The sequence below is a fragment of the Peromyscus eremicus genome, chromosome 8a (assembly GCF_949786415.1).
Source record: "Peromyscus eremicus chromosome 8a, PerEre_H2_v1, whole genome shotgun sequence".
NCBI lineage: Eukaryota > Metazoa > Chordata > Mammalia > Rodentia > Cricetidae > Peromyscus > Peromyscus eremicus.
Window position 1 is genome coordinate 78,713,245 of NC_081423.1, and position 14,264 is coordinate 78,727,508.

Sequence of the window (14,264 nt, forward strand, 5' to 3'; positions counted from 1 at the left end):
CAGGCAGAGCTCAGGGGCTCACTGGCGAGCCAGTTAAGCCAAAACGACAAACTTCAGGTTCAGTGAGAAATCCTGTCTCAAAAAATGAAGTGGTGAGCAAATAGGTGAAGACATTGACCTCTGGCCTCTACGCACGCATGCATGGGCAAATGCACCTGCACAAATGCACACACACACACACACACACACACCACATGCACAGACCCCCCCAAAAAAAAAAATCAATTCTCTCAATGGTATTATAAACATAAAGCTGCTTGTCACTTGGTTTCTGTGTCAGAGACACTACAAGAATGTGAAAGAAATATTAAGGAGAGTCACTCAGCTGTTCTTTATTGTTGGCATGAAGGAATGTAGACCTACTTTGACAAAAGGAAATAGAAATCTGTGTTTTTAATAAGAAATGTGCATTTTCTACTTCTTGGGAAGTACTCCTACTGAGCAACTGTAGCAATGACCACAGTCTCCTGTGGGCCAGTGGGATGTTTCTGCAGGCCAGATTTGGGGTGCAATTCTGCCACAGACAAGGTTTTAAGATGTTCTTTCAGGAGTGTTTGGAGAGAAGGCAACAGGATTCGGCCTTGGACATAAAACAGGGTGCAGAGTGTGAGGGGAGAGAAGGGCAAGAGAGAGGGCCTGGTGGCTCACGCCTGTAATCCTAACTCTTGGGAACTGGAGGCAGGAAACAACCATCACGGGCTGCGTGTCCAGGATCCAGGTTTGGGTCCCAGCATCCGTGTGGCAGCTAACATCCATCTGTAACTTCAGCTCCAGAGGATATGTTGCCCTCCTCTGGCCTTCACAGGTACTGCACATATGTGCGGCACAAACACAGATACAAGCAAAACACCCATACACCTAAAATGAAAAGAAATCAATCTGAAGAGAGAAAGGGACCAAGGCCAAAGCCAAGCTACTTCACATGTAGCAAGGGCTGCTGTTTGCCATCTCGCACCTGTTTCAGGTTCCATCTGGGTGGCTCTTGTATTGTATGGAGGCTGGAGTACAGGACCGGCAGGATGAGGACAAGAAGGCATGAGGACCCATTCCTCTAAAAGTGCATAGGTTTGGTCTCTTGTTGTGTGTGCTGGGGCTCTGTCACACAAGAGCAAACAGAACTGGACTTCGTGTTTGCAACAGGGTCTTAGTCTTATCATTTAACTCACACTGGCCTAGAAGTCACGGTTTTCAACCCCACAACTCCACAACTGCTTTTTTTTTTTTCTTTTGTTAACGCCATTATGTTCTTCTCTTTGAGGCAGACATGATTTACTCTTACCACTTGGGCAAGGCCCTAAAAAAGGCACCAACAACACACAATTCCAGAGTTCAAAATCGGGGTCAGTTTCTCGCCAAGTTAACATTAACCTTTAGGTAAACGAGCCACTCCTGTGTAAGGGCTTGGTGAAGAGGAGCGTTGTTGAAGGCCTGGGGAGTGGAGCTGGTCGTTTACCTGTGAGGAAGGGAGCAGCCCAAGGCCAAGACTTGGCGTTCCCCAGTTCTCTCGAACGTTGCCAAGTTCGCTGGGAACGTTGACTCATACAGCGGGCAGAGGTTTTCTCTGTTGTTTGTCCTGAGGGCAGCCATGTTTCCGAGAGGGAAGAAGTAAGCACGATCCTTGGCCAGTGCCACGGTTCTGCCCTCCTTCCCAGGGGTGGTGGTGAGCATTTACCTAGGACATGTATTTGAAAATCTTTGGCAAAGCCACAGAAGTATGTCACATGAAGGGAGTGTAAGGGCGCTGTGGTGTCAAAGACACGGCTGTGGAGTGTAGGTGTTGTCTAGAATTAGCAAGTTTGGATGGAAAAGGGAGGTGATTCCTAAGAGAGCCAGTGACTCTGGAGAGGTTGCTATAATCGCCTATTGCTGGAGGTAGTTAGCTGAAATTGTTAAAATCCCCGTGGGATGTAACATGGTGAACACACACACACACACACACACACACACAAACACACACATCAGAAGCTGCACAATCTTCTGAGCCATTTAATCCCTTAATATTGTCTTTTGAAGACAGTCTCATGTAGTCCAGGCTGGCCCCTAACTGAATTCACTGAGGATGATCTTGAACTCCTGCCCCTCTTGCATCTACCTGCCAAGTGCTGGGAATTACACGTGCAAGAATCACCCTCAAAAGCTGGGTGTAGGGGGTACATATAACTCTGACATTTGTGGGGATGAGAAAGGAGAATTGAGTTGGAGGCCAGCCTGGGCTACACAGTGAGACACTGTCTCAAATAAACAGACAGACAAGAGAGAACAATCCCCAAAGAAGTAAACGTCCCTTTCTACATGAAAATGTGTTTCTTGTTTTTCTTCTTTAGACAATGGGGGGTGGGGAGAGGGTATCGTCTCTCTAGGCTCAGTAATCCTCCTGCCTCAGCTTCCCTAGTAGCCAGACCTTAGCCACCATCCCCAGCTTGAAAATGTGTTTTAGGATGTTTAGATAATATCAAAATTGGAAGCAACTGTTATGTCCAGTAATAAGGCAAGGGTTGGTTTCCTTTAGATACATGCCTTCCATGGAATGTTTCATAGCCCTTAAAAACCAGGAACATGGGCTGGAGAGATGGCTCAGAGGTTAAGAGCACCGACTGCTCTTCCAGAGGTCCTGAGTTCAATTCCCAGCAACCACATGGTGGCTCACAGCCATCTGTAATGAGATCTGGTGCCCTCTTCTGTGTACATAATAAATAAATAAACCTTAAAAAATATTTAAAAAAAAAAAAAAAAAACAACCAGGAACATGCAGGGTGGTGGTGGCGCATGCCTTTAATCCCGGCACTTGGGAGGCAGAGCCAGGTGGATCTTAGTGAATCTGAAGCCAGCCTGGTCTACAGAGTGAGTTCCAGGACAGCCAGGACTGTTACATAGAGAAACCCTGTCTCAAAAAACCAAAAAACAAAACAAAACAAAAACCAGGAACATGCTGGTCGTAGAGATGGCTCCGCAGGTGCCGCGGACTGGGTCTCAGTAGGAACACCAGACCGAGGGAGAACAGGTTGAAGGTACTCAGGATAAGTGAGATTCGGCAAATGACAGACAGACACAGATACCAGAGTATGCTGCGAAACTGTTGCAATTTTACTCAGATCAAGCAGTGTTTTTTATACATTCATTTGAGGAAACATGGCAATCGGCCAGTGGGGCGATAGACATAGAATTAACAATGTGGTCACACAATTTTCTCAGAATGACTAACAGATCTCATGCGTACAGGTGTTATTTTCTCTTTTGTGGTCCCTCATCCAGATAGAGAACATTACGGCCCTAGCTGAAGTTTTCCTTCTACATAATTATTAGACCTTTGTTTTGTATCAAAGTTAAACCCTTCCCACCATCGTTCTAACCATGGTTTCATTTGTGTGAAAATATTTAACCTTTGCCTGCAGGTGAGAAGGCACCAGGGGGGTTGGGACCTAGCTATTCTTTCCATGAACTGTAACTTACGCCATTCTGTTTTCGTACTATTATGATTCACCCATTGGTTCCCATGTTTGTCATTAGCTCCCGTAAAGGGCAATGGCTCCAAATAATTATTATATCTAGGATTAAAGTTAGGGGGTTGCCACCACCGGCCCTTGATGAGAAATTCTATTTGTCCCTGGATAATTCTTGTAGGAATGGCTAATTTCTGTAACTGTTTCCTTGTAGCTGCTGTTGGCTGTGCATGTGGATTGTTTATGAGCTCCTGGACTCTTACTTTTATTCTCTCTTTGTTAGAATCTTTGTCCCTTTGAGTCATAAGTTCTTTTTGCTCTAAATCATTCATAAATTCCCCCAAACTTCTAGGACCCTCTTTAACTGTTTGCCTAAAAGCTTGAATTATAGGTGGGGGTATTGAGGTCACTTTTGAGGAATCATTATTCTCTTTATGGGGCACATCAGGAACACTGAGAGTGAACTTCTTGAAATCAATACACAAGGAAACAGCAATAGTCACAGCTGCAAAGAGAAAAAGGCAGAGTGTCAGCCAGCCTCTGTAAGCAGATTTTGCGTGGTTCCGTGTAGCCTGGCACCATGATTTGGGCAGATTGATAAGGGGTCGCCGGGGGCATAGACCTGAGGGCCGCGAGCCCCCCTTTCCCACGTAACCACCTCATCCAAGGCATTTGTCACGCGGGCGACACCGTCGTGGGCGTGGCACGCAGGTAAGCATGCTTCACAAGAAGCCTGATTCCAGAACCCACATAACAGGAGAGAACCGACTCCTACTTCTCTAACACATATACAGACTAAAAAAAAAAAAAAAGAACAAAAATAAATATAGCTAGGGACATGCAAATTTTGCCAAAATAAATGTCCCTTTATGGTATGGTATTAAATGGGCAGAAAGAAGCTATAAAATGGGTAATATGATGTCAGAATGATTACAATTAGAATTTAAGAATTAAAGAGAATTCACAGCCAAGGCCAAGTTGCTTTGTTAGAGTAGGCAAGCCACAGGTGACTTTTGTTGTTGTTACTGGTGTGTTTTGAGACAGGGTTTCTCTGTGTAGCCCTGGCTGTCCTGGAACTAGCTCTGTAGACCAGGCTGGCCTCGAACTCACAGACATCTGCCTGCCTTAGCCTCTCGAGTGCTGGAATCAAAGTCGTGTGCCACCATCTCCTGGCTACCCTCTCATTTTTAAGACCTTCTTTGATATGATTTCAATAATAATCTGAATGATAATAAATTTTTTTTTGTCTTTTAATCCGAAGAGTGTGTGTGGACAGAACAGGTAGTAAGCAGCAGAAGGCCTGTGGCCACCAAAGGAGAGGGGCTGGAGTGATGAGGTTGTGGGAGGGTAGACTGGGAGGGAGTGGGAGCACCGTGAAATAAATGGGCTGTATGACCGACCATAGGAGCCTTGCCTGAGAGGCGTGTGGTCTGAGTGGGCCTGAAGACCTGGGTTATATAGAAGTGGAGTAAGTGTGTTCCTAAAGAGCTGTGGATGCTGGACACTGGATACAGACACACAGACACACAGACACACAGACACACAGACACACACGCACACACACACACACATATTCGGGGGCTGGAGAGATGTCTCTGCAGTTTAGAGCAGGTACGGGTTTTCCAGGAGACCTGAGTTCCGTCCCCAGGACCCACATCTATTGATTTACAACCTCCTATGTGCCTTAATTCATGCCTGCATCTTGCTGTGTGGGAGACCGAATGTAGCACTGCAACGGTTAACAGACCTCAGCCCGCCTCCAGTGCACCCTCGGGACTCAGTACCTCAGCTAGGAAGGCTGGAGGCTTAGTTCTGAGGCCGTCTCCAGACACACACTCACTGTAATAATAAGATTGTTTACCAGGTGGTGCCCAGCAGAGCAGCTCAGCCTCTCTCTGAAAACCCCAGATGGCCAAAACCAAGGCCGGGGTTGGCTAAGTGCGTCCCCAAGGTCAGAGTCCTTTGCAAAGGTGGAATTAGCGCACGGTTATAAACTCCCACATGGCACGGGAGGAGGGCCCCCTGCAGGTGGAACCACGCAACTGCTGTTCGCTCTGCCCTCTCTCCAGGGAGGGCTGGCGTTTCTCCAGAGCCTCCTCCGGGGCCAGGAAGATGCTACAGTGCCTGACTTCGGAAAGTGAGGAAGGGGGCGAAGAGAGGGAGGAGGGTTCTACAGAAGATCTAGAAGAGCTAGAAGAATTTGTCACCCTGGCTTTTGTGAAAGAGAACACACAAAAGAGGCTTCAGAACGCCCCGCAGCATGGCAAGAAGAAGAGGAAGAAAAAAAGGTTAGTATTGGAAAACGAGGAGCTGGGGCAGGTAGGTGTGTGTGTGTGTGTGTGTGTGTGTGTGTGTGTGTGTGTGTGTGTGTGTGTGTGTGCAGATCAGTGTTGATAAGATCAGGAAGGACCGGAGGGAAGAAGGTCTTGGCTGATGAGAGGAAAAGGAGACACCATGGACTTGGCTTGTCAAGATCACACTACTTTCAGTTCACATAAAAGAAGCCACTTTCAGTGTTCTGTTTTATGGAATCCCATAATAGTGTGTATAACCCGGAGTCACACCTTGTTCTGATTTTCATTCTGTTTGTGTTTAATGCTTTTTAAAGACTGGGTGGGGAGGGAGCTCCGTGCTGAAGGAGTAGGAACAGTTTCCCTTCCGAAGTGTAAGTGCGCGTGAGTCCTGGGAATTTCACATCCTCGCGGTGTAACAGGACCACGGTGACTTAGCAGAGCTCGTGCATCCTGGTTCTGGGTTAACACTCGGCTGTGCCTGGCCGAGAGCTTGTCTCCTTTCTAAATAGCTTCCCTTAGTGGGGAGAGAAGAAGGGGACAATATTTTAGCCAGAAAAGAACGTGTGACTTTTAAAATTCCTGTCCCTGTGTGGCTGGTGATGTAAAAAAAAAAAAAAAAGCACTGGGAATGCAGCGTAGAGTTAATTTAAGAGTGCTTACCTTTCAGGTGGGAGGCCCTGGGTTCAAATCCCATTGCTGACAAAATTAAAAAGGGGGTGGCGGCAATGATGTTAACACCAAGCCGAAAGCAAAATTAACCCCAATTGTAATAAATATATAATGGAATGTATACATATATACAAATAATAACAGACTATATAAATAATGACAGACCTACAAGTCCATGGTCCTACACCCCTTTGCGACCTCACTCTTAGTGATGGGATGGGCAGGCCCTGCAGGCTTAGTGGGGCAGCTGGGCGTGCATGTCTGGTCCCAGCCCTGTGTTCTGGTCAGGGTGTCTGTCTCTGTCTTGCTGTCTGCCTTTTTCTTTTCCAGATGATTGGTGATTAATCTATCCAACTGCCGCTACGACAGTGGTGAGCATCTGTGGTCAAGGGACCTGTGATGGAGACAGAAGGGTGGGAATAGGTCCCTCCTGTGTGTGCCCGAGGGTGAGAAACAGGCTCTCCAGATCCTTGGTTCTCCTGGCTCCGTAAACCGTTAGAGGAAACTGAGAATCTCACTCTAACGATCACAGGCCGGGGCCACAGTGGTGATCACCACCCTTAGTCTTATTTATTTGTGCGTGTATTTGAGGTAGGGTTTCACTAAGTAGCTCAGGTTAGACTCATTGTGTCAAATGTTATTTCCCCCCACCAGTTTACCTCACTGATTAAGCCTGGCGCTAGGTTATGGTTAAGAATTAGTTTACATGCAGGGCTTAGTGTTTGGAGGCAAGCCTGCTCCCTAGGAAAGGGAAGAGGTCAGTCCTAACATTCATCCCATATAGCCAGGATGTATCCTTCAACAACAATTCCATTCTCTACTCTTTCTTTGCCCTGTCCACAAGGCGAAGTGGCTTCCGGTCCCAAGGAGCCAGCTCTCCTGTTACACTACTTGGTCTGAGATGCATAGGAAAGAGACCTCCCCACAGGAGCTCTTTCCTGCTTCTGTGCTTCATGGACCCTTCCCTTCTTCAACTCCTTCACAGTGCGCAGGGCAGCCCAGCAGTATGGCCTTCGAGAGGCGGGAGACAATGACGACTGGACTCTCTACTGGACGGACTTCTCAGTGTCGCTGGAACGAGTGATGGAAATGAAGAGTTACCAGGTGTGTCCCTCCCTGGATGGGTGGCGTCTCGCCAGCGCTGGCCCCATGTTGATCGCTGGCTCTTCAAGGGATCTCATGGTACTCCCATAGCCCTGCTTCCACTCAGCTAGAATTGCTCATGAGTTCTGGTTTCCTCTGCAGAAAATCAATCATTTTCCTGGGATGAGCGAGATCTGCCGCAAGGACTTGCTGGCCCGGAATATGAGCCGGATGCTAAAGCTGTTTCCTAAAGACTTCCATTTTTTCCCTAGGACGTGGTGTCTTCCCGCTGAGTAAGTGCCCCTTTCTAGCTCTTCTCCACCCCCATTGTTCTTTTTCCTCTTTTGCCCTGATTCCCTGGCTGCCACTCTCCTTTCCCGTATGACCTTTTGTGTTTCTCCCTACTGTTAGGGAAGAAAAAGGCTGAGGGTGTGTCCAAGGTTGAGAAAACACAGGCTCTGCCTGTAAAATGAAGTGACAATTAGGGGCTGGGTGCCCTGGAGCCTAGACCCACAGTTAGGATGGAAGTTTGTTCTGACCCTGAAAGCTGTTGGATTTGAACTTGTTCCAACCACTTACCTGTGCAGTTTCTGAATTTTTAGGGAGGAAGTGGGGCTGTGGTTGGCACCTAGAGCGGGAGCAAAGAAGGCTGCCCACCCAGCCTGTCCCGTTTGATGGCGCGGACAGCCACCAACCTTTCCTTTCAAAAGTAGACATCCACTCCCAGAACGTGAATTCTCTAGATCAGCGGTTCGCAACCTTCCTAATGCTGCGACCCTTCAATACAGTTCCTCGTGTTGTGCTGACCCCAACCATAAAACTATTTTCGCTGCTGCTTCATGACTGTGGTTCTGCTACGGTTATGAATCGCATTGCAGATAATCTGTGTTTTCTCATGGTCTTAGGTGACACCCGTGGAAGGGTCGATCCACCCCTGAAGGGGTCGCAACCCACAGGTTATGAACCACTGTTCTAGATCCTTCCCCAAGTAGCAAGAAAAAAAAAAAAAGACCTGGGGTACAATGAGGGCTTGTGAAGGGTGGCAGCAGTGAAGACGTGTCGCTATCGGAATTATATTCCAATGGACTGGAGGGTTGAGTCAGCAGCAGCTAGGAGCACTTGTTGCTCTTGCAGAGGACCCAGGTTCGGTCCCCAGCATCCAAATGGTACACGTACATATTTGTAGGCAAAACTCACACATAAAATTTTAAAAATCTAAAAAGATGTTTTAAAAAGAATTACATTCACACAGCACGGAATCCCATCCTCTCCTCTCCGCCCAGGCTTCCCTAAACTAAGGCTTGAAGACTCTTCATAAAGTGTCTGGAACATTCTTCAGGGCTTAGCATCAACTTCAAAGGTAGCGTGTTTGCCATTCAGACAACAGGAGCCTCCGATTTCACAGCCTTTGTGGACACTGTAGCCACTAGCTTCCTCAGTGGACAGACGATTCCTTTGAGATAAAGCACAAAACACATGCACAGCAAGGCTGAGACACTTATAATTCATTAATTCGGTTCCTTTCCTTTTCATCCACCTTTATTTATTTTTTTTTATTTTTATTTATTTACTTTTTTTCTATTATCAGCTTGATACAGTACAAATTCTTATCCTAATAGTGAAATGTTTCACTAAAGCTTGCCCAGTGATTGAGTAAAACCAAAACTTATTCTAAGCCACAGTCATCCTAGGGTCCCCTGCCATATAGCCTCCCTGGATCTGTGGGTTGCAGTCTGATTGTTCTTTGCTTTATATCTAGTATCCATTTATGAGTGAGTACATACCATGTTTGTCCTTCTGAGTCTGGGTTACCTCACTCAGGATGATATTTTCTAGTTCCATCCATTTGCCTGTAAATTTCATGCTGTCATTGTTTTTCTCTGCTGAGTAGTACTCCATTGTGTATATTACCACATTTTCTTAATCCATTCTTCATTTGACGGACATCTAGGTTGTTTCCAGGTTCTGGTTATTACGAATAATGCTTCTATGAACATAGTTGAGCATGTATCTTTGTGGTATGATTGAGCATTCCTTGGGTATATGCCCAAGAGTGGTATGGCTGGTTCTTGAGGTAGATCGATTCCCAATTTTCTGAGAAACTGCCATACTGATTTCCACCTTTATTTTTTTTGAGAAAAGACCTCACTATATAGCCAAGGCTAGCCCAAACTCTCAGTCTGCCTGCTTCAGCCTCCTAAATGTTGAAAGTACAGGTACATGCCACCATGTCCACTTTTAATTTAGTTTCTTTCTTTCTTCTGAGTACACTTTTTTTTTTAGACATGGCATCATGTAGCCCAGGCTGGCCTTGAATTTACTATGTAAATAAGGTTGTTCTTGAGCTGCTGAACTTTTGCCTTCACCTCTTGAGTGTTGGGATTCCAGGTGTGTGCTATTATACCCAGTTTATATGTCTGTGAGACTGAACCTGGAACTTCATACAAGCTAGGCAAGCACCCTATCAGCTGACCTACATCTCCATCCACAAGCACACTTTCTTCAGAGTGCGTTCAAGGGTGTGATCTGCCTTCCTGTGCTCCTGGCTTCAGTGGAGGCATTGCAGTGAGACACGAGTAAGAGATGGTGGTCCAGGTCACACTATTGTCAGCCAGGGGCAAAACTCCAAATCTATGTGTAGACCCAAGTCGAGCTGCCTGGGGCACCTCCCATCACTCAGCCCAATTTGTATCATGTAACTAAGGAACACGTGAGTCAGCCTCATTGTTCACATGGTGTAGATGATGGAGAGGAGGAAGCGAAGCCAATAAAGGGTTATACAGTCGGGAATTGGTGTGTGCGGGGCTTGAATCCAGGGTAAATTCCCAAACGCTCAATGTCTCTCGACTGCTGGGCCACTGAGTATCTGTCTGTCTGTCAGCACCAGGACTTTGTTCCATTGGTAGCTTCTCTTTTCTGTTTTCATAAAGAACCTCCTGGGGCTGGAGAGATGGCTCAGCAGTGAAGAGCACTTACTGGTCTTCCAGAGGACCCAGGTTCAATTCCCAGCATCTATATGGATGGTGCCTCACAGCTTCCTGTAACTCCAGCCCCAGGGGATCTAACACACTATTCTGGCCTTCTCAGGCACCAGGCACAGACATGGTGCCCAGACATACAAGCAGACAAAACATAAAATAAAAATAAATGAAAATAAATATAGTTTTCCCTCTCATTGCTCCCAACCTAAAGGCATGTCTTGTCCCCTCCCTGCTGTGATAGCTGGGGAGATTTGCAGACTTACAGCAGGTCAAGAAAAAATAAGACGTACATTTGTAAGCCGGACTCAGGCTGCCAAGGGAAAGGCATATTCATCACCCGGACCGTGAAAGAAATCAAGCCGGGGGAGGATATGATCTGTCAGCTTTATATTTCAAAGGTACTTCCTCGCCGTGATTATATATTTATTGCCCACAGCAGCCTCAGGCTCTGTGGGACAGAATGTGAAATGAAGTCAGTGGAAGGCAGAGGTGGAGAGGAAGCTGAGCCTGTCCTGTGCCTTGGATTTGATCAGACACAAGCTTTCTGAGTCACAGTGTCCCTCACTCGCCCTTGTAGTCTCCACCACTGATCTGGCCTCACCAGGCTGACCCCCCTCCCCAAGTGGATGAAAGCTTGGTCTGTGGAGGCCCCACCTCATTTCAGAGAGCGGAGTCACCTAAGAGAGTTCATAGTCACCAGCTTTCTCTGACGGGGGCAGAGGCAGTCACAGACCACAGTGGTAGAGCCCACTGCAGTGAGGGGTCCTTCTAGAAGTGGGGGGCGGGGAGCGCTGGTCTCCCTAAGACAAAAGGTCCTGGAACCCCTTGCAAGAAGAGCTCTTGGAGAAGGCCCCCAGGATGTTGCCCTGGCAACCGTGTGTCCCGTCCTGGAAGGATTTCCTAGTTACTCGGTTCAGTTGCTAACACGGCTCTTAGAGAGAGCTGCTGGCAGCATTCCGTAGCTCAGGAACTCAAGGCCCAGTGTGGTTCGGTGACCTCCCCAAGGTCACCTGTCAGGTCCCAGAGCCCAAATCTCTTTATCTTGCTCCCCACCCTGGGCAAGCCTAACTTTAGGCCACAAGGCAATGCTGGAGCTGGCTCCCCCAAGAGTGAGGTGGGAGCTAGACACCTTCCCCTGTGATTGTCACCCCCAGACGCTTGCATGACCTCTCTCTTTCCCACCCAGCCCTTTATCATCGACGGGTTCAAGTTTGACCTGCGGGTTTACGTGCTGGTGACCTCCTGTGACCCTCTCCGGGTCTTTGTGTACAATGAAGGACTGGCTCGCTTTGCCACCACCTCTTACTCCCACCCCTGCACAGACAACCTGGTGAGCTGGGGGGACACGCTGCCTTCCCCTTCCCCTTGGCATGATAAACATCCTCAGATACCGTGGAGGTAGCAGGCGTCTGATGAGCACTTACTGTGTTCCAGGTCCATGGGTTTCTCATTTAGTCCTCCTGGGAGCCCTCCCAGATAGGGGTTATTATCCCCATTTTCCAGATGAGATTAAAATCTGCAGAGTATAGGGGACTTGTCTGGGGTCACTGTCACTGTCTAGCTGAGTGACAGTGGTGCATCTGGGACTTACGGCCAGGCTTTCCTGACACCAACTCCAGAACTCCAGTGCAAAGGTCCTCAAGGAGAGAAGGCCATGGGTAGGCGTCCAGTCTTCCCCCAGTCTCAGAAAGAGTTGGAGTCTCTTATACTCCAGGCTATGGATTATCCCCGTTTACCTCCTTTACATATGCCTATAAATTCCCTTTTTTCCCCATCCCTTTAAGATCCAGGGACTGTGGGAGTGGCCTGGGGTGGGGGGACAGTGCATGGAGAGGACCCAGGAGGCCTGTGCTTCAACCTGACCCACAGTTTTGTGTCTCTCTCCCCAGGATGAGATCTGCATGCACCTAACTAATTATTCCATCAATAAGCACAGTTCCAACTTCATTCAAGATGCTCATTCTGGCAGCAAGAGGTAAGAGGGACGGACGCTTCCCACATCTTTCCAGGTTCTTCCCAAACCCACTGCGTCCCTGCCAGGATTTCCACCCTGGGTCACATGATCTCTGCAAAGCTGACTTTGCCTCTCAGCCCAGAACAGACACTTCATGTCTGCTCTCTGGACTGTTAATCATTACAAGGAGGCCATGCTGTAAACCTTGGGAGGCTGGGAGGGGGGAGATAAACACCGACAGTTTCCCCAGCAGAACACATACACACACCAAAACATACCTTGTTACAGTTGCCCTCTTGACGTTTCCAGATCAACAGCCTTTATTGACTGCCAGGCTGCCAAGTGAGAGTGACTTGCCAGCTGTGATTCCTCTCGGGTGTTTGTCCATTAGATTCTCAGCTGATGTGTCATGATGCCCTGGAGTCACCTGACCCGTGCCTAGCCAACCTTCAGATTGGGGAAAATAAGGGATTCCTGGGGGTTTGGTTCCCTGCCCCCCCACAAGCAGCTTCTCTATTCATGTTATTGCCTCATCAGCTTGCATTTGAGAGAAAGGTAGACAAGTTGTATGAGCGGGCCGGGCAGAGATGGGAAGGCCAAAGGGGGCGTCTAGGTGCCGGCAAGATAGCAGGGCCTGTGTATTTGGTATTTTCCTACCACACTGGCCAAGGCGTCAGCGGAGCACTCAAGGTAGGGAGGAGTGTTAGGTCCTATCTCCATTTCACAGATGAAGAAACTGAGTCTCAGAGAGGTTAAGTTGCCCAAGGTCACACCACACAGCTCTGGGTGCTACAGTTGGGTTGAGCAGCTCTGTTCACCGTGCCAACCTCACAGGGCTCGTGGGTCAGGGAGGCATGGGGTATCTTAGTAACATGGACTATTCCTAGTAGAGCCTTCTTGGAAAGAGGGTGTAAGTATGGCTGGGAAGATGTTCCATCTGTGTGTGTGTGTGTGTGTGTGTGTGTGTGTGTGTGTGTGTGTGTGTCTGTGTGTGTGTGTGTGTGTGTGTGTGTGTGTGTGTGTGTGTGTTATACCAGAGCTGGCCTCAGACTTGCTTGTAGTTGAAGATGTATCTTTTTATCTCCTGATCTTCTTGCCTTTAATTCCTCAAAGTGGTTTTGTTTTGGTTTGCTTTGGTTTGGTTTGGTTTTTCGAGACAGGGTTTCTTTGTGTAGCCCTGCCTGTCCTGACATCTGCTCTGTAGCCCAGGCTGGCCTCGAACAGAGATCTGCCTGCCTCTGCCTCTGCCTCCCAAGTGCTGGCATTAAAGGCGTGCGCCACCACCACCTGGCCCCAAAGTGTTTTTGAGACAAGTCTTGATATGTTGCTAAGGCTGGTTAGAACTGGTTGAAGCCCAGGGTAGCCTCAAATTCCCAATCCTCCTGCCTCAAGGACTGAGATTAGGTGTTGCGTTACCGTGAGCAACTTTGGCCACGCCCTTTTCTCTGGAGTCCCCCTGTTATCTGAAACTCCTCCTGTCACTTCCTCCCACCCAGACTGTGGATGCCATGGAGGCTCCTGCACAGGTGTGTAGCCGGCATCCCTGGTGGGGGAGGCTGCCACGTCACCCCACTTTGACAATTGTCTGCTGAGTAAGCCCAGACAAGTTGCTCTGTCTCTGAGCCTCCATTCCTGGCTTCTGAGCCCGTGAGATAACTGGCCCTGCCCCGCCCTCTTCCTGGGGTCCCTGTGAGGCTCAGAGGGGCCACGCTGCAGCCCAGTATTCTGGTCCTGTCAGTTTTCTCTAGTCGAAGGGACTTTATTTGCCTGCTTTTGTGAGAAATGATGTCATCTCCAGGCCATGTGGTGTGGTGGACATACTGGTGCCGGGTCCTAGCACTCA

At 48.2% G+C, this 14,264-nt stretch overlaps 1 protein-coding gene across 2 annotated transcripts in view; it reads left to right on the top strand.

The window, feature by feature from the left end:
• The window catches only part of Ttll6 (tubulin tyrosine ligase like 6), a 35,649-nt gene that overhangs the window by 5,296 nt on the left and 16,089 nt on the right, over positions 1–14,264 (top strand). Inside the window, exons 2-8 of one of the 2 annotated variants that reach the window (XM_059271611.1) lie at positions 5,510–5,727; positions 6,736–6,774; positions 7,389–7,507; positions 7,649–7,779; positions 10,709–10,865; positions 11,654–11,797; positions 12,357–12,442. In XM_059271611.1, the coding sequence (XP_059127594.1) occupies positions 5,510–5,727; positions 6,736–6,774; positions 7,389–7,507; positions 7,649–7,779; positions 10,709–10,865; positions 11,654–11,797; positions 12,357–12,442 (894 nt within the window). Of the gene's footprint in view, positions 1–5,509; positions 5,729–6,733; positions 6,775–7,388; positions 7,508–7,648; positions 7,780–10,708; positions 10,866–11,653; positions 11,798–12,356; positions 12,443–14,264 lie in introns of those variants that run through there. The other variant, XM_059271612.1, reaches the window with a different exon arrangement.